Here is a 15412-nt window from a genome sequence, read left to right on the forward strand (position 1 = left end):
AAGGTGAAGTGGGGCACAAACGTATTTTTGGAAATGACCGGCTGCACGCTTGCATAACACTGCACACGCTTTTATTTGATACATCATATCCAGATATCATTATCCTGATAAACATCTAATTGCATTACAATTAGTCGCACTGACACGACGAACGCAATTCGTAACCAAAATAAGGTGCATTGGTAAATTCACTCCGGGCGCACTCTCCTCCACCCGGAAACTTCGGTAACTCAGAGCCTCGGCTGTGTCCGAATGTCCTATTCGACGGAAGTGAAACGTTCCGTCTCTTGACGCAGCGGTAGCGACATCGGACGGAATTTCCGAACGGATCCCAAACACGAGGCCGTAAGCTAGGATTGGTCGGCGACTGCAGGACGTCTCGACCCAAAGCGGACAAGAAGCTTTGCGGCCGTTCCACCCCCCACGGGCCTTGTTTGAACAAAGTGGAAAAAGGGCACATCGCTGAACATTCTCCGACCTTATTGTTTCATAAAAAATAAATTCAACTTTTCGTCAGGCCTAATCATCGAAGTTTCTTCTCGAGCTGAATAAAACAGCAGGAAACTGGAGGTTTGTGCGGCCGGCAGGTTATACCCGGGTCGCGACTTTTCTTGGTTCTCTTTTCCTAACCTCTAACGGTGTCACCGCGTAATCCAAAATGTCATCCAGTGGGATTTTAACCATACGAGCTCGAACGTGCAAGCGCCTGGTAAGTGACTATATGTTCCGATGCATTACCCCCGGTTAACTCGCATCTGCTTTGGGAATCACTAGCTGCTAGGCTCACTATTGTGATTTGTGTTCGCCCTTCAATTTGGACATACATCATTGTATTAGGAACTACGTGGCGCCTTATATAAGATAAAAGTAAATGGATTATCTGTCGTTTTTTTTTTGTTAGCACATTTTTGACTTGACAACAATTAGCATATAAGGCGCCTTCCAACTTTTTACCCATTCTCTTGTAGCCAACATTCAAAGTCCTTATTTCGCTACCTGTAATAAAAGTAGCTATTAACAAAATTGTATATTCGAAAGTCTTGCTTCTGAACTTTAGGTTATGTTTGGGTGAAAGTGCATCACTGTCCTCCTTTTTAGATTCAGAAATACCTCTCAAGAACCTATACGTCTCGTCCGTCTCTCAACGTGAGTTTGGAACTTGCACATTTCTGTCCGTCCTCCGTGTTTGGACTGTACCCTGAACGCAGACTGCATTGTGGTGGTTGTTTCAGGAAGTGGTCATTGCCAGTTCAGTCCGCACTCCAATGGGCTCCTTTAGGGGCAGTCTGGCAGCTGTTCCGGCGACGAAACTTGGTTCTGTTGCTATAAAGGGAGCAATAGATAAAGCAGGTACAGCGTATTACAAACATGAAGGGGGTGGCGGATGCGAAAGTTCATTTCGTTCCCTGATTACTCGGTGCATTTGGATCCAAATCCGATAACAAAACTAGCATCAAATAAAACACGCACAATTGTTGCGCAAAAAGGTCCATTGCCTTTTTTTTTTTTCAAAGTTTTTTCAAGCAACCATACCCATTTAAGAATTTTTTTTTTTCATGTTCCTCTTGTGTATGCATAAAATTTGATCTCAGAATCTCAATGCCACTGTATGAATTTAGGAATAAAGCCTGAAGATGTAAATGAGGTCTACATGGGAAATGTGCTTCAAGCAGGCGAAGGACAGGCTCCCACCAGACAAGCTTTGCTTGGAGCAGGTATGACAATGGAGTATTTGAATGTTTGCATACCTCCTCACTCGGGTCAAGCCATCTGAATTGTCTTTATTTGCCAAGTATGTCGAAAACAAACCACCAGTAATACAGTATGTTAACGCTGCTACAGATTTTTCAACATCATTCGTCAAGCATTTACCACTGGTGAAATGACCAATAGAACAATTGTCCAACGCAATCAATGACCGTTGTGCAAAGGGTGCAGAAACTGATGAAAGAAATTGATGGCAATGTAAAGTGACTCTTCTTCTTTTCCTTTCGGCTTGTCCCGTTAGGGGTCGCCACAGCGTGTCATCTTTTGCCATCTTAGCCTCTCTCCTGCATCTTCCTCTCTAACCCCAACTGTCCTCATGTCTTCCCTCACCACATCCATAAACCTTCTCTTTGGTCTTCCTCTCGCTCTTTTGCCTGGGAGCTCCATCCTCAGCATCCTTCTACCAATGTACTCACTCTCTCGCCTCTGAACATGTCCAAACCATCGAAGTCTGCTCTCTCAAATCTTGTCTCCAAAACATCCAGCTTTGGCTGTCCCTCTAATGAGCTTGTTTCTAATCCTATCCAACCTGCTCACTCCGAGCGAGAACCTCAACGTCTTCATTTCTGCCACCTCCAGTTCTGCTTCCTGTTGTTTCTTCAATGCCACCGTCTCTAATCCGTACATCATGGCCGGCCTCACCACTGTTTTGTAAACTTTGCCCTTCATCCTAGCAGACACTCTTCTGTCACATAACACACCAGACACCTTCCGCCAGCTGTTCCATCCTGCTTGGACCCGTTTCTTCACTTCCTTACCACACTCACCACTGCTCTGGATTGTTGACCCTAAATATTTGAAGTCGTCCAACCTCGCTATCTCTTCTCCCTGTAGCCTCACTCTTCCCCCTGCACTTTTCTCATTAACGCACATATATTCTGTTTTACTTCGGCTAATCTTCATTCCTCTCCTTTCCAGTGCATGTCTCCATCTTTCTAAGTGTTCCTCCGCCTGCTCTCTGCTCTCACTGCATATCACAATATCATATGCGAACATCATGGTCCAAGGGGATTCCAGTCTAACCTCATCTGTCAGCCTATCCATTACCACTGCAAACAGGAAGGGGCTCAGAGCTGATCCCTGATGCAGTCCCACCTCCACCTTAAATTCCTCTGTCACACCTAAGGCACACCTCACCATTGTTCTGCTGCCATCATACATGTCCGGTACTATTTTAACATACTTCTCTGCCACACCAGACTTACGCATGCAGTACCACAGTTCCTCTCTTGGTACTCTGTCATAGGCTTTCTCTAGATCCGCAAAGACTCAATGTAGCTCCTTCTGACCTTCTCTGTACTTTTCCAGTAGCATCCTCAAGGCAAATAATGAATCTGTGGTACTCTTTCTAGGCATGAAACCATACTGTTGCTCGCAGATACTTACTTCAGTCCTGAGTCTAGCCTCCACTACTCTTTCCCATAACTTCATTGTGTGGCTCATCAACTTTATTCCTCTATAGTTCCCACAGCTCTGAACATCCCCTTTGTTCTTAAAAATGGGAACTAGAGCACTTTTCCTCCATTCTTCAGGCATCTTTTCGCCCGCAAGTATTCTGTTGAATAAGTTGGTCAAAAACTCCACAGCCATCTCTCCAAATTGCTTCCATACCTCTGCCGGTATGTCATCAGGACCAACTGCCTTTCCATTTTTCATCCTTTGTAGTGCCTTTCTGACTTCCCCCTTAGTAATCATTCCCACTTCCTGGTCCTTCACACTTGCCTCTTCAACTCTTCCTTCTTTCTCATTTTCTTCATTCATCAACTTCTCAAAGTATTCTTTCCATCTATTTAGCACACTACCGGCACCAGTCAACACATTTCTATCTCCATCCTTAATCACCCTAACCTTCTGCACATCCTTCCCATCTCTATCCCTCTGTCTGGCCAACCTGTAGAGATCCTTTTCTCCTTCTTTGTGTCCAACCTGGTGTACATATCTTCATATGCCTCTTGTTTAGCCTTTGCCACCTCTACCTTTGCCCTACGTCGCATCTCGATGTACTCCTTTCGCCCCTTCTCAGTCCTCTCAGTATCCCACTTCTTCTTCGCTAATCTCTTTCCTTGTATGACTCCCTGTATTTTGGGGTTCCACCACCAAGTCTCCTTCTCCCCTTTCCTACCAGATGACACACCAAGTACTCTCCTGCCTGTCTCTCTGATCACCTTGGCTGTCGTCGTCCAGTCTTCCGGGAGCTTCGGTTGTCCATCGAGAGCCTGTCTCACCTCTTTCCGGAAGGCCGCACAACATTCTTCCTTTCTCAGCTTCCACCACATGGTTCTCTGCTCTACCTTTGTCTTCTTCATCTTCCTACCCACCACCAGAATCATCCTACATACTACCATCCTATGCTGTCGAGCTACACTCTCCCCTACCACTACTTTACAGTCAGTAACCTCCTTCAGATTACATCGTCTGCACAAAATGTAATCCACCTGCGTGCTTCTACCTCCGCTCTTGTAGGTCACTATATGTTCCTCCCTCTTCTGGAAATAAGTGTTCACTACAGCCATCTCCATCCTTTTTGCGAAGTCCACCACCATCTGTCCCTCAAAGTTCCTTTCCTGGATGCCGTACTTACCCATCACTTCTTCATCGCCCCTGTTTCCTTTACCAATATGTCCATTACAATCTGCACCAATCACAACTCTCTCGCTGTCTGAGATGCTCAGAACTATTTCATCTAGTTCCTTCCAGAATTTCTCTTTCAACTCTAGGTCACATCCTACCTGTGGGGCATAGCCGGTAACCACATTATACATAACACCCTCAATTTCAAATTTTAGTCTCATCACTCGATCTGATACTCTTTTCACCTCCAAGACATTCTTAGCCAGCTCTTCCTTTAAAATAACCCCTCCAATATTTCTCTTCCCATCTACTCCGTGGTAAAATAATTTAAACCCTGCTCCTAAACGTCTAGCCTTACTACCTTTCCACCTGCTCTCTTGGATGCACAGAATATCAACCTTTCTCCTAATCATTATGTCAACCAACTCCTGAGCTTTTCCTGTCATAGTCCCAACATTCAAAGTCCCTACACTCAGTTGTAGGCTCTGTGCATTCCTCTTTTTCTTCTGACGATGGATCAGGTTTCCTCCTCTTCTTTGTCTTCGACCCACAGTAGCTGAATTTCCACCGACGCCCTGCAGGTTAGCAGTGCCGGGGGCGGGCGTTGTTAACCTGGGCCACGACCGATCCGGTATGGGATTCTTTAGATGAACGCTCATATTTATTTGGCACAGTTTTTACGCCGGATGCCCTTCCTGACGCAACCCTCTGCATTTATCCAGGCTTGGGACCACTTGGGACCGGCCTACAGATTGCACTGGTTTGTTCCCCTATAGGGCTGCATTGCAATTTAAAGTGACTAATGGTGCGATAATCATCAACAATATATAAATTAATGGGAAGAGGGAAGAAGCTGCCTCCTTTTTTTAGTTTGGATTGTGCGGTAGTGTCTACCTGAAGGAAGAATTGGAAAGACGTGTTTACCAGGATCTGGATGGTACTAGAAGATTTTGCATGCTTTTGTCTTAGTTTAGTCAGCGTTAAAGTACTCAAGAGTGTATAGGGGGGTACCGGCAATTTTTTTCAGCAGTTTTGCAGTTGGAGTTTGTCTTTTGTAGCAGCGCAAAACTGGACTGTCATGGAAGAACCAAGGTCTGATTTGAAGAGTACTGTGTCGAACCTCAACAGCTCTTTGTGGCAGTCCATGCTTCCTCAGAAGCCACAGGAAGAACACCCTCTTCTGGGCCTCTTTGTGGATGGAGTTGATGTTGGTCCCCCATTTAAGGTTCTGAGATTGCTGAGGAGGAACTTGAAGATATGCTAGTTATCATGGCCTGATATCTTCTTTTCTGGGTTTGGATGGAGTCAATGTTGATCACCCACTTAAGGTCCTGAGAGACTGTAGTTCCCAGGAACGTTAAGGTCACGACGGTTGAGACAGGGTTGTGAAACAATGTGAGCGACAGCTATTGCGAAAGATGCCTCCTGAAGTCCACGATCATCGCTGCAATCTTGAGCGTGTTCAGCTTTAGGTTGTGTCATCCGCACAACAGCTCCAGCTGCTCCACTTCATGTGGTACGCAGACTCACCACTGTCTTTGATGAGGCCTATAACTCTGGTGCCGTTTGCAAATTTCAGGAGTTTGACACCTGGGTGCGTTGAGTTGCTGTCCATGTAGCGAGAGAATACCAGCGGAGAGAGGACACAACCTTGGGGCACCCCAGTGCTGGTTGTGGGTGTAGATGAGGTGGTGTCCCCCAGCTTTACCTGCTGTGTCTTGCCTGTCAGGAAGCTGTAAATGCACTGACTGATGGCAGGCGAGACGCAAACCGGTCCACAAACAGGATTCTTGCGTAGGTTCCCACACTGTTGAGGTGTTCTTTGATGAAATGTAGTTCCATGTTGACTGCATCATCTGCAGACCTGTTTGCTTGGTAGGCAAATTGCAGTGTGTCCAGCAGGGGACCTGTGATGCTCTTGTGGTTCAGCACAAGGCATTTAAACGACTTCATGACCACAGATATCTAGGTGACAGGCTCATAGTCATTACAACCTGAGATAGTACGTTTCTTGGGGGCTGGGATGATACTTCACTCAGTTCAGATCTGTCTAAAGACTGGAGTCTTCTACACATGTATTTCTCATGCTGTGTAGTGGGGGTAAACCTAATTTATATGATTTTAAATGGAGCACTATACACTACCTTAAGTGATAAATGCTGGCCAATCGAGATCCATTCCAGCCTGGTCATCTTGAAAGGGCAAACCCACCATCTACAGTCCCTTGTCATCAAGGGGATGGCATTCACCATTGTCAACTTTGGCCCTGTGAAGCATTTTTTTTTTTTTATGATGGCTACACAAATAAACATATTTGCAAAGTATGCCCACTTTCAATTAGCTTAGGATGCCTCTATTTTAAGTGGCCCGGCTCAGCACTCTGATAACCCACTTCGGCGCCGAAGATGAGCCACCCCAACCAAAGCCGTGACCGGCGGATGCGGTGCCGAAGCCTGCGAAGGCTGTCGCGTCGTGCCTCACGGACGAGCACGGCTTCGGCCAGGCTGGCTCATACATACTGCCACGGCGGCGACAGACTCCCAGAGAGTATGTATGAACCAGCCCGGCCGAAGCCGTGCTCGTCCGTGAGGCACGACGCGGCAGCCTTCGCTGGCGAGCCATCACGGCAGCCTTCGCTGGCGAGACATCACGGCAGCCTTCGCTGGCGAGCCATCACGGCAGCCTTCGCTGGCGAGCCATCACGGCAGCCTTCGCTGGCGAGCCATCACGGCAGCCTTCGCTGGCGAGCCCGACACGGCAGCCTTCGCTGGCGAGCCCGACACGGCAGCCTTCGCTGGCGAGCCCGACACGGCAGCCTTCGCTGGCGAGCCCGACACGGCAGCCTTCGCTGGCGAGCCCGACACGGCAGCCTTCGCTGGCGAGCCCGACACGGAAGCCGTCCGATGCGCACATCGACACATTTAGCACCTTGGTCATACGTACACGGATCTTTTGTTACATTATGAGAGACTGATTACGTGGTCCGCCCCCAACTATTGTTTTTTTTGTTTTTTTTAGTGGCTGTATACACACCTACCTGTCATTTGGAACCCACGAAGCTCTTGTCCTTTGCACCTGTGCAATCCATTTTTCAAAACGAACTGGGTCACTTCTTGAAAACGAATCCCTCGAGAGGATTTTCATGGCGGGATTTACAAAAAGCTGTATACGCCAATATCATGTTTTGTGGTGGAAAAAAAACGCATGGGTCCATGTCAGCTGCTGTTTTTTTTTCCATTGATCCGCTGTTATACGTACGCAGATCTTTTGTTACGTTATGAGAGACCAATAAAGTGGTCCGCCCCATACTATAATTTTTTTTGTTTTTTTTGTTAGCTGTATACACACCTACCTGTCATTTGGAACCCACAATGCTCTCGTCAATGGCACCCATGCAATTCATTTTTCATGACGAACCGGGTGTCTTGCAAACTTATGAAGGGTAAATCCATCCTCTCGAGTGTTCAAGTAATGTCCAGCAATGCAACAAGCCGGCATTTTGGCTAACACGAAGGAACAACGAGCTACCTTCCTGGAGTCAAAACTAATAGAAACAAACAAGTCCATTTGAGGGCGGTCCTGGCATGTACGTCACTTCCTGCTTCTTCTCGAAAACAAATCCCTCGAAGATTTTCATGGCGGGAGTTACAAAAAGCTGTATACGTCAAAATCATTGTTTTGTGGTGGAAAAAACCGCATGGGTCCATGTCAGGTGCTGTTTATTTCCCATTAATAACATACTAAAAATCATGCATTTCATGACAGTGGCACTTTAAAAATCAGGTTTCCCCCCTACAGTGGTAAAATAATAGCATCAAGTGGCACTGCTCCAAGCTATTACCAACTGATCTAAAATGCACTGCACTGTATGAAGAATTGTATAAAAAAGACAGGTGCAAGTTTGACATAAACAAGGTTAGTATCACAGTGAAAAAATCTTTTCTATTGCTCCTGATCCAGGTTGGTGATTATTCAATTTGTGGTAATTCCAAGAATTCAATTTCTAATCGCTTTGCAAATGCTTGCAATGACACAGCAGGTGCCATAACAGTGAAATGTTGTTAGTGGTTGTTTTTGAGATTTCTGTTTCTGTTCTTTTCTAGGTTTGACACTTGGCACTCCAGCAACAACCATCAATAAAGTTTGTGCTTCTGGGATGAAATCAATCATGATGGCAGCCCAGAGTCTAATGTGTGGACACCAGGTAACTAAAGCCCTTGTTCGTTTGTACATTGACCAATCTCATTTGCCTTCAATGGCCTGGGACCTAAAGAATGTACTCCATAATTTGGGGCTTTTTAATCGTTGTCAAGAATGTGATGGTGGCGGGAGGTATGGAGAGCATGTCCAATGTGCCTTATGTGATGGCGAGAGAAACACCATCCTACGGTGGGATTCAAATGGAAGACCTCATTGTTAAGGACGGACTCACTGATGTCTACAATAAATTCCACATGGTAACTTTCTGCCTATTCCTATAAATGAACACATTTTTTTTTTTTAGCAGAGTACATGTAGTATTGAAGTGTAAAATTATTAAATTTAATGTTTAGTCACACTAAAAGAAGCTTTTAGCTTGAGATGAGACTTTTCACTCTGTCACCTTTGAATTGCATGTTAGCAGTCATCTTTTATGTGTTTCACAAATAGGGGAACTGTGCAGAGAACACCGCTAGGAACAGCAACATCACCAGGGAAGAGCAAGACAGCTATGCAATCAGCTCATACTCGCGCAGTAAAGCCGCATACGAGTCAGGAGTGTTGGCCAAAGAGATTGTTCCAGTTAGCGTCCCACAAAGAGGTTGACTGGGGAGGATTTTATCCAATTATTTTCAAATGGATACCTTGCTCTTTGAAATTTTCATGCAGTATGGAATCGTCTCGTGATTTTCAGGCAAACCTGATGTAGTCGTGTCTGAGGATGAGGAGTGGAGGAGAGTGGACTTCAGCAAAGTTCCCAAACTCAAGGCTGTGTTTCAGAAAGAGGGTGGTAATTATCAACTTGGTTTCCCTTTATTCTTTGTCCGTTCATGTTACGTAATGTGCGGAGGCTTTTAAGCCGGTGTCGAGTTATTGTTAGAACGTTTTCGCAAAGTGTATGCTTTAAGTTGTTTATTGACACATTACAGTAAAACTAAACATACTTAAAAAAAATATATATATGTGTGTGTGTGTGTGTGTGTATGTGTGTGTGTGTGTGTGTATGTATGTATATATGTATGTGTGAAAATATGTATATTCTTTATATATTTATGTATGTTTATTATATATATATATATATATATATATATATATATTTTTTTTTTTACACATTACACAAAGTTGTGTTCTCCACTACGCTTGCCTTGGTGCATTTTCTTTGGGGCCTCAACGTTTTGTTGTTGGGTTTGTTGAGTTTGCCATCAAAACCGACTTGGTGGGCCACTTTTGTAAGGTGTCAGACTTTGCGCGCGTTTCTTCTACTGTGCTCCTGAGCGACACATCGCGTCACCTCTACTAGTGGGTCCGTCACCTGTAATTTATAGAAATACACGATTACCACAAATTTTTTTCTTATATTGTTACGGTGTGGATGTTCCCCATGGCACATGGCATGTTCACCTTTTCAACTTATATGATTATTCAGCGATTGATGTTTATGACTTAGCACTTATTTCCTCATTTGTCGAGCTGCTTGAACGTTTTTGTTCTCTTTTCCTGTAAGTAGAATAAGACTATCCAATAATCAGATGAACCCGGATCAACCCGCAACTCATTAATATCATTCTTGTTGTCCTCTGGAGTGCATCTTCGTGGTTCACGCCGGCCGGGCTAACATGCAGTGCACGACTTTCCTCTCGCCGTGCTCTGAAATGTTCTATTTTTTTTTCTCTTTTTTTTTTAATTTGACATGTTTAATCTTCGTCGACGATTTCTTCTAACACTCCTGCATTGTCAGTTGTCTTAGTTTTTACACATTCACGACTACCATGTTTTTGGGAAGGTAATGAGAAGGTACCTCCTATTCCTTTCTATACCCCCTCACCCTCCTAAACCACACCACCTTTTTCACTCTTTTTTTCTTTCGGCTTGTCCCTTTAGGGGTCGCCACAGCGTGTCATCTGTTTCCATCCAAGCCTATCTCGTGCGTCTTCCTCTCGAACACCCACTATTCTCAGGCTCCTGACTTCCTCTTGGCGTATTATCAAATGGACTTATGCCAGCCGGTGTCAGTTTTTCTGTGCATTAAAAATACTCTCAGGCCAAATCCTTTGGCGAGGAGTTACATCAAAGCCCTTTGATGTCTATGGTGAAGTAAAGCATTAAGAATATATTTTTACATCTTTGGGATCATCTAAATTGTGTTTTTAATGACGTAGAAATGCGCTATTGGTACAAAATGAGTTAATACTAACAATGAAACATCCTGTTGATAAACTTAACCAAAATTTTAGATGAGAAGAGAGAAATGCTTTTTTGCACCAAATCGCTCAAGCGATTTGATGCATAATGAGGCTTCATCTGACCATCATTAGGGACTTTATTATAGATGAGCTAGTTAAGTGTGTACTTTTGTCTTTTTAGGCACAGTGACTGCAGCCAATGCTAGCACTCTGAACGATGGGGCTGCTGCCCTTGTATTAATGACAGCAGAGGCTGCAAAAAGACACAATGTCACTCCACTGGCCAGGATTGTATGTAAGTATAACATGTGATCAAATGTAATTCTGAAAAACATACCATTGGGAAGCTCATTCCCTCATACCATCAGCAAATGTTTGCAATTTCATTTTTGTCCCCTCCTTTGGTAAAAAGTATGTCTTGGCAGGCTTGCAGTCAATAGCTAGCTTTTAAAAGAAAAAAAAAAATTGCCTTTGTAATTTGTAGTAATTTAGGCATGGGCTCATTACAGTGTTGAATGTATGCTGCGGTTTTGAAGTGTCACGGTTTCAAATACCAACACTATCAATTCCTGGAAATTTACTTTTTGTTAGCAGGGCGGGGGTGCTGCCTTCTTTTTCTCCTTGACACCTGAGCAACCACGAGGCACTGGCAGTGCACACGTGGAGGATGAGAGGGTTATGTAAGACGAACATGTATATAGGGAAACTCGAGAAAACCAACAGAAAAAGGAGAAAATTAAACTTTATTGACAATTCAAATTATGAAAAAAAAAAAAAAAAAAAAATTAATTCAGGTGCCAGTGTCTTTAAAGGAAAAATTGCTAACATGCCCTTCTAAGAGCTCATTTCCAGACAGGCACCGTGATATCGCAGTACCGCTGGTATTTTTGCTCAAGGTTATTATACCGTCAGAATATGATGCCATCCCATGGCGAGTATGAATGATTCCTCCAAATGACATGGAGTGATTCAGTGTTGGAAATGGACAGGATGAGGAAATTGTGAACTGCTCAAACGCATAACATTCCACACAACTACAGGGTAATTATTTTTGCAACATTGTTGGCAGCCTGGAGGTGTTTCACTCGTCAAAATCAATGAAAATAGCGGAATCTTGACTTCTTATTCATTAGCAAGATATACACTTATCCATTGAGTCCCTATTTCTGAACAGAGGAAGTTGAGTATCACATGTCAAGTACAGGATTCCTGTTGGTAACTGAAGGAAACAAAGCTTAATTTGAAGTTTTACTGCCATGTTTCTGTTTTAAATCTTTCATTTCGGTATTTTCTTTCTGCAACTGTAGCGTTTGCTGATGCAGCTGTTGCACCAATTGATTTCCCCATTGCGCCTGCATTTGCTGTACCAAAAGTATGTGCACTTAATCAGAAATTTGACTTACCTTAATGTACTAATTAGTTAAAGGGGAATTCCGGTGGTTTGCATTAACAGTGTATCCAATAGGTCATGTAATATGTACCCTATTTTGACAATGTGATGTTAAATCGTCTCTCATTTAATAGTGTTTTGAGAAGATTTTTATTGACAGTTACGAATTTTCAGGAGCGCTGCCATTTTCGGGAGTCACATGATGTACGTGTGCGTATGTGACGTGCACCATGCCGTTCCAAATGCTGGATTACATGGGACACCATTATACCCAGTACTGATTTCTCCTCATCTGATGAAGAAATAGCAGTATCGGTTGAAAACAGAGGAATACTTCCATACAGATTTGTTAGCCCCGGACACCGAAGCTAGGCTAAAGCCCCCTGCCGCCACCGAAGGCGGGCCACGAGCCCCGGCAGCAGGCCACGAGTCGAGCTTCAACCTCCGGGCAGACCTTTAGCCAAGCTTCGTGGTGGTGGACGCCTTTAGCCTAGCTTCGGCGTCTGGGGTTAAAAAAGTGGGTGGCGGTGTCATGACCCATCGAGACTGAGGTAGGACCCAAATGCAGGAGTACACGGGAGAGGCAGAGGTAGTTCGGGAAAAATGTTAATTGTTTCACGGTCGGGGATCGGCAGGCAGTCAGGTGCAGCAGCGGTAGTCAGGACATGGGCGTAGAGAGCAGGTCAGCGGGCATGCAGGAGTCGGTACACGGGAGATCGATCAGAGATACGGGAGTGCTGGAACGGGGCATAAACCGCAACGATCTGGCGCCGGATCAGTCGTCTCCATGGTCCTATATACACCGGGGCCAATCAGCCGGCATGAGGCGCAGGTGTGTGCCTCCCAATCAGCGCGGGCACCCGTGCCACCAGGGCTGGACCAGCAGGATCATGACAGGCGGCGGAGGCAGGGGTGAGAATTTTCCGATGATCGGCGGATTTCCGACTCTGTCAGACCAAAATGACCATTCTCGAGATAAGCGCAAATCCGTTGAGAAAATTTCAGGGGTAGGGTATCGTGCGCCTGCCTCTCGGTGGTGGTCTCCGAGCTGCATGTTCAGCTTAGTGCCAGCACAAGCGCGACTATCATATGCCGTTCTAACTTGCTCGGTAGTGTAAATATTTGCATTTTGTGACATAAACATTAAAACTTGTTAGCGGCAGATTACTCGATTGGACACCAGAGTTATACAGCATAACGATCCAATCGTGTTGGTGGTTAATCGAGTTTCACCGTTGCCATGTACATGTGTTCTCGGTTCTCAGAAATCGCAGTGTAACTTGTTAGTTAGCCAAGTAATGGCGCGTGGGACTTAGATAGCGCAAACTTAGCGACGGTGTGTTCAAAGTTTTAAGATGGCGAAAGGATGAGGATCGAGCGAGGGCAATTGACAAGGATGCTGGAATCAAAAACTGTTTCAGACGGGCATGGCTTGAAAAAAGTGTAACCATGCAGCAGATAGCAGATGTCTAACCGAACACATACAAAAAGTGGACATTCCCGGCAAAGTGCTGTGCACTCTGTGTTCCGATAGGAGCGAAAAATATCCAGGAGGAAACTCAACACCCCCCGCGCCCCATTTACAGACATTTTCAGTGTTTTTCCAAATTGGTCATTCTCCTCCCTGCGGAGGCCGTTCGCCCAGGACGCCGAAGCTAGGCTAAAGGCCTCCGCCACAAAGGAAGCTCGGCTAAAGGCCTCCGCCGCCTGAAAGTTCGGCTCGTGGCCCGCCACCTGAGCTTGCTTGTCAGACTCCGCGTCATTCCCGTCCGAAGAACCATCTGCGGCTGCCAGGCCGGAGCTCCCGGTGGGCCTTATGTCACGCGTAGGCCTCCGATTAGTCAGACTCCGCATGATTCCGCCCGAACAACCATCCGAATGTTCAACATTAATTCCAGCCACAGGTTCAAATCTGTATGAAAGTATTCCTCCGTTTTCCTGATGAACTGATACTGCTCTTTCTTCATCAGATAAATCCGAGAAGTCAACACAGGACATAATGGTGTCCCATGTAATCGAGCGTTTGGAATGGCACGGTACACGTCATATACGCCCACGTACGTCATGTGACTCACAAAAATGGCAGCGCCCCTGAAAATTCGTAATTGTCGACAAAAATCTTCTCAAAATACTATTAAATGAGAGAGGATTTAACATCACATTGTCAAAATAGGGTACATATTACATGACCTATTGGATACACTGTTCATGCAAAGCACTGGATTTCTCCTTTTAAATATATGATTCCTTTGAATAAAAAAAAAATATTTGTTTGTCATGTGTGTGGTTGTTAGGTTCTGGATGCAGCTGGGCTAACCAAAAATGATATTGCCATGTGGGAGATCAACGAGGCCTTCAGTGTGGTTGTTCTGGCCAACATTAAAATGCTGGGCATTGATCCTGCGAAAGTGAACGTCAACGGGGGAGCCGTGTCACTGGGACACCCCATTGGGTAAGCAGCAGACAGTGTTGCTAATGGGAGGTGGGGGGGGGGGTGCTGCTCGATTTCAAATTGTTTGGATGAAAAGCATTTTTTAGTTGCTGCTAATGTCTTTTTTTTCTCACCTGTTAGGATGTCTGGAGCAAGAATTGTAGGTCATATGGTGCACAACCTGAAGTCTGGCCAGTATGGTCTGGCAGGCATCTGCAATGGAGGCGGTGGAGCCTCTTCTATGATTATCCAAAGGTTTTAGAGGGGGATGCTTCCCCTTCTTTTTAATACCTTCTTTGAAATGTGTGGTGAGGCCTTGTAGAGTCCAGATTGTTTGCTAATCTCCCACTTTGCCTGCATTTCCCTCCCAAAATGTAAAGTATCTACCCAGCAAACAAGGACTCAACTCCTATGAAATCATAACTCCAATGTCACACTCCTTTGTTAAACACTTAGGTGGAGGCAAAAAAAAAACTCTGAGTTGAAATAGCTAAATAAATAGTTTTTTATAAAAGCAATGTTGTGTTCATATATTTTTTAAGTTGTGGACTGTTTATCATTAACAAGAATGACTGCAGCCACTTTGAAAGTAACTTTTTTTTTTTATTCATTTCACAGTGAATTCTTTTACATCTTAAAATTTGAGCTTCACTAATTGTTCGTTTGTAGGTATTTATTTTTGCACCATTAAATACGTTTTTGGTCTCTGCACATTGACAAATGTCATTTGCAATCATCCATTCATCCATCAATGTCTCGCTAATGCAGCCTCAAATTTCGTTTCCTATTGAATGATTTACGTTATTTTTAGTGTATTTATAGTATATTTTAGCTCTTGGTTGAAGCTAATCTACGACTACGAATAAAGAC

General features: G+C 44.6%; 1 protein-coding gene across 1 annotated transcript; it reads left to right on the forward strand.

The window, feature by feature from the left end:
- Positions 1-15253, forward strand: acat1 (acetyl-CoA acetyltransferase 1). Its single transcript, XM_061803928.1, has 13 exons — positions 1-359; positions 518-709; positions 1099-1146; positions 1233-1350; positions 1620-1715; positions 8442-8542; positions 8652-8795; positions 8989-9139; positions 9233-9328; positions 10903-11016; positions 12029-12093; positions 14406-14563; positions 14684-15253. Exons 2-13 carry the CDS (start codon positions 659-661, stop codon positions 14802-14804), a joined length of 1263 nt encoding a protein of 420 aa, XP_061659912.1. The 5' UTR covers positions 1-359; positions 518-658; the 3' UTR covers positions 14805-15253.
- Positions 15254-15412: the final 159 nt, after the last annotated feature.

Source organism: Syngnathoides biaculeatus, chromosome 18, assembly GCF_019802595.1.
Source record: "Syngnathoides biaculeatus isolate LvHL_M chromosome 18, ASM1980259v1, whole genome shotgun sequence".
NCBI lineage: Eukaryota > Metazoa > Chordata > Actinopteri > Syngnathiformes > Syngnathidae > Syngnathoides > Syngnathoides biaculeatus.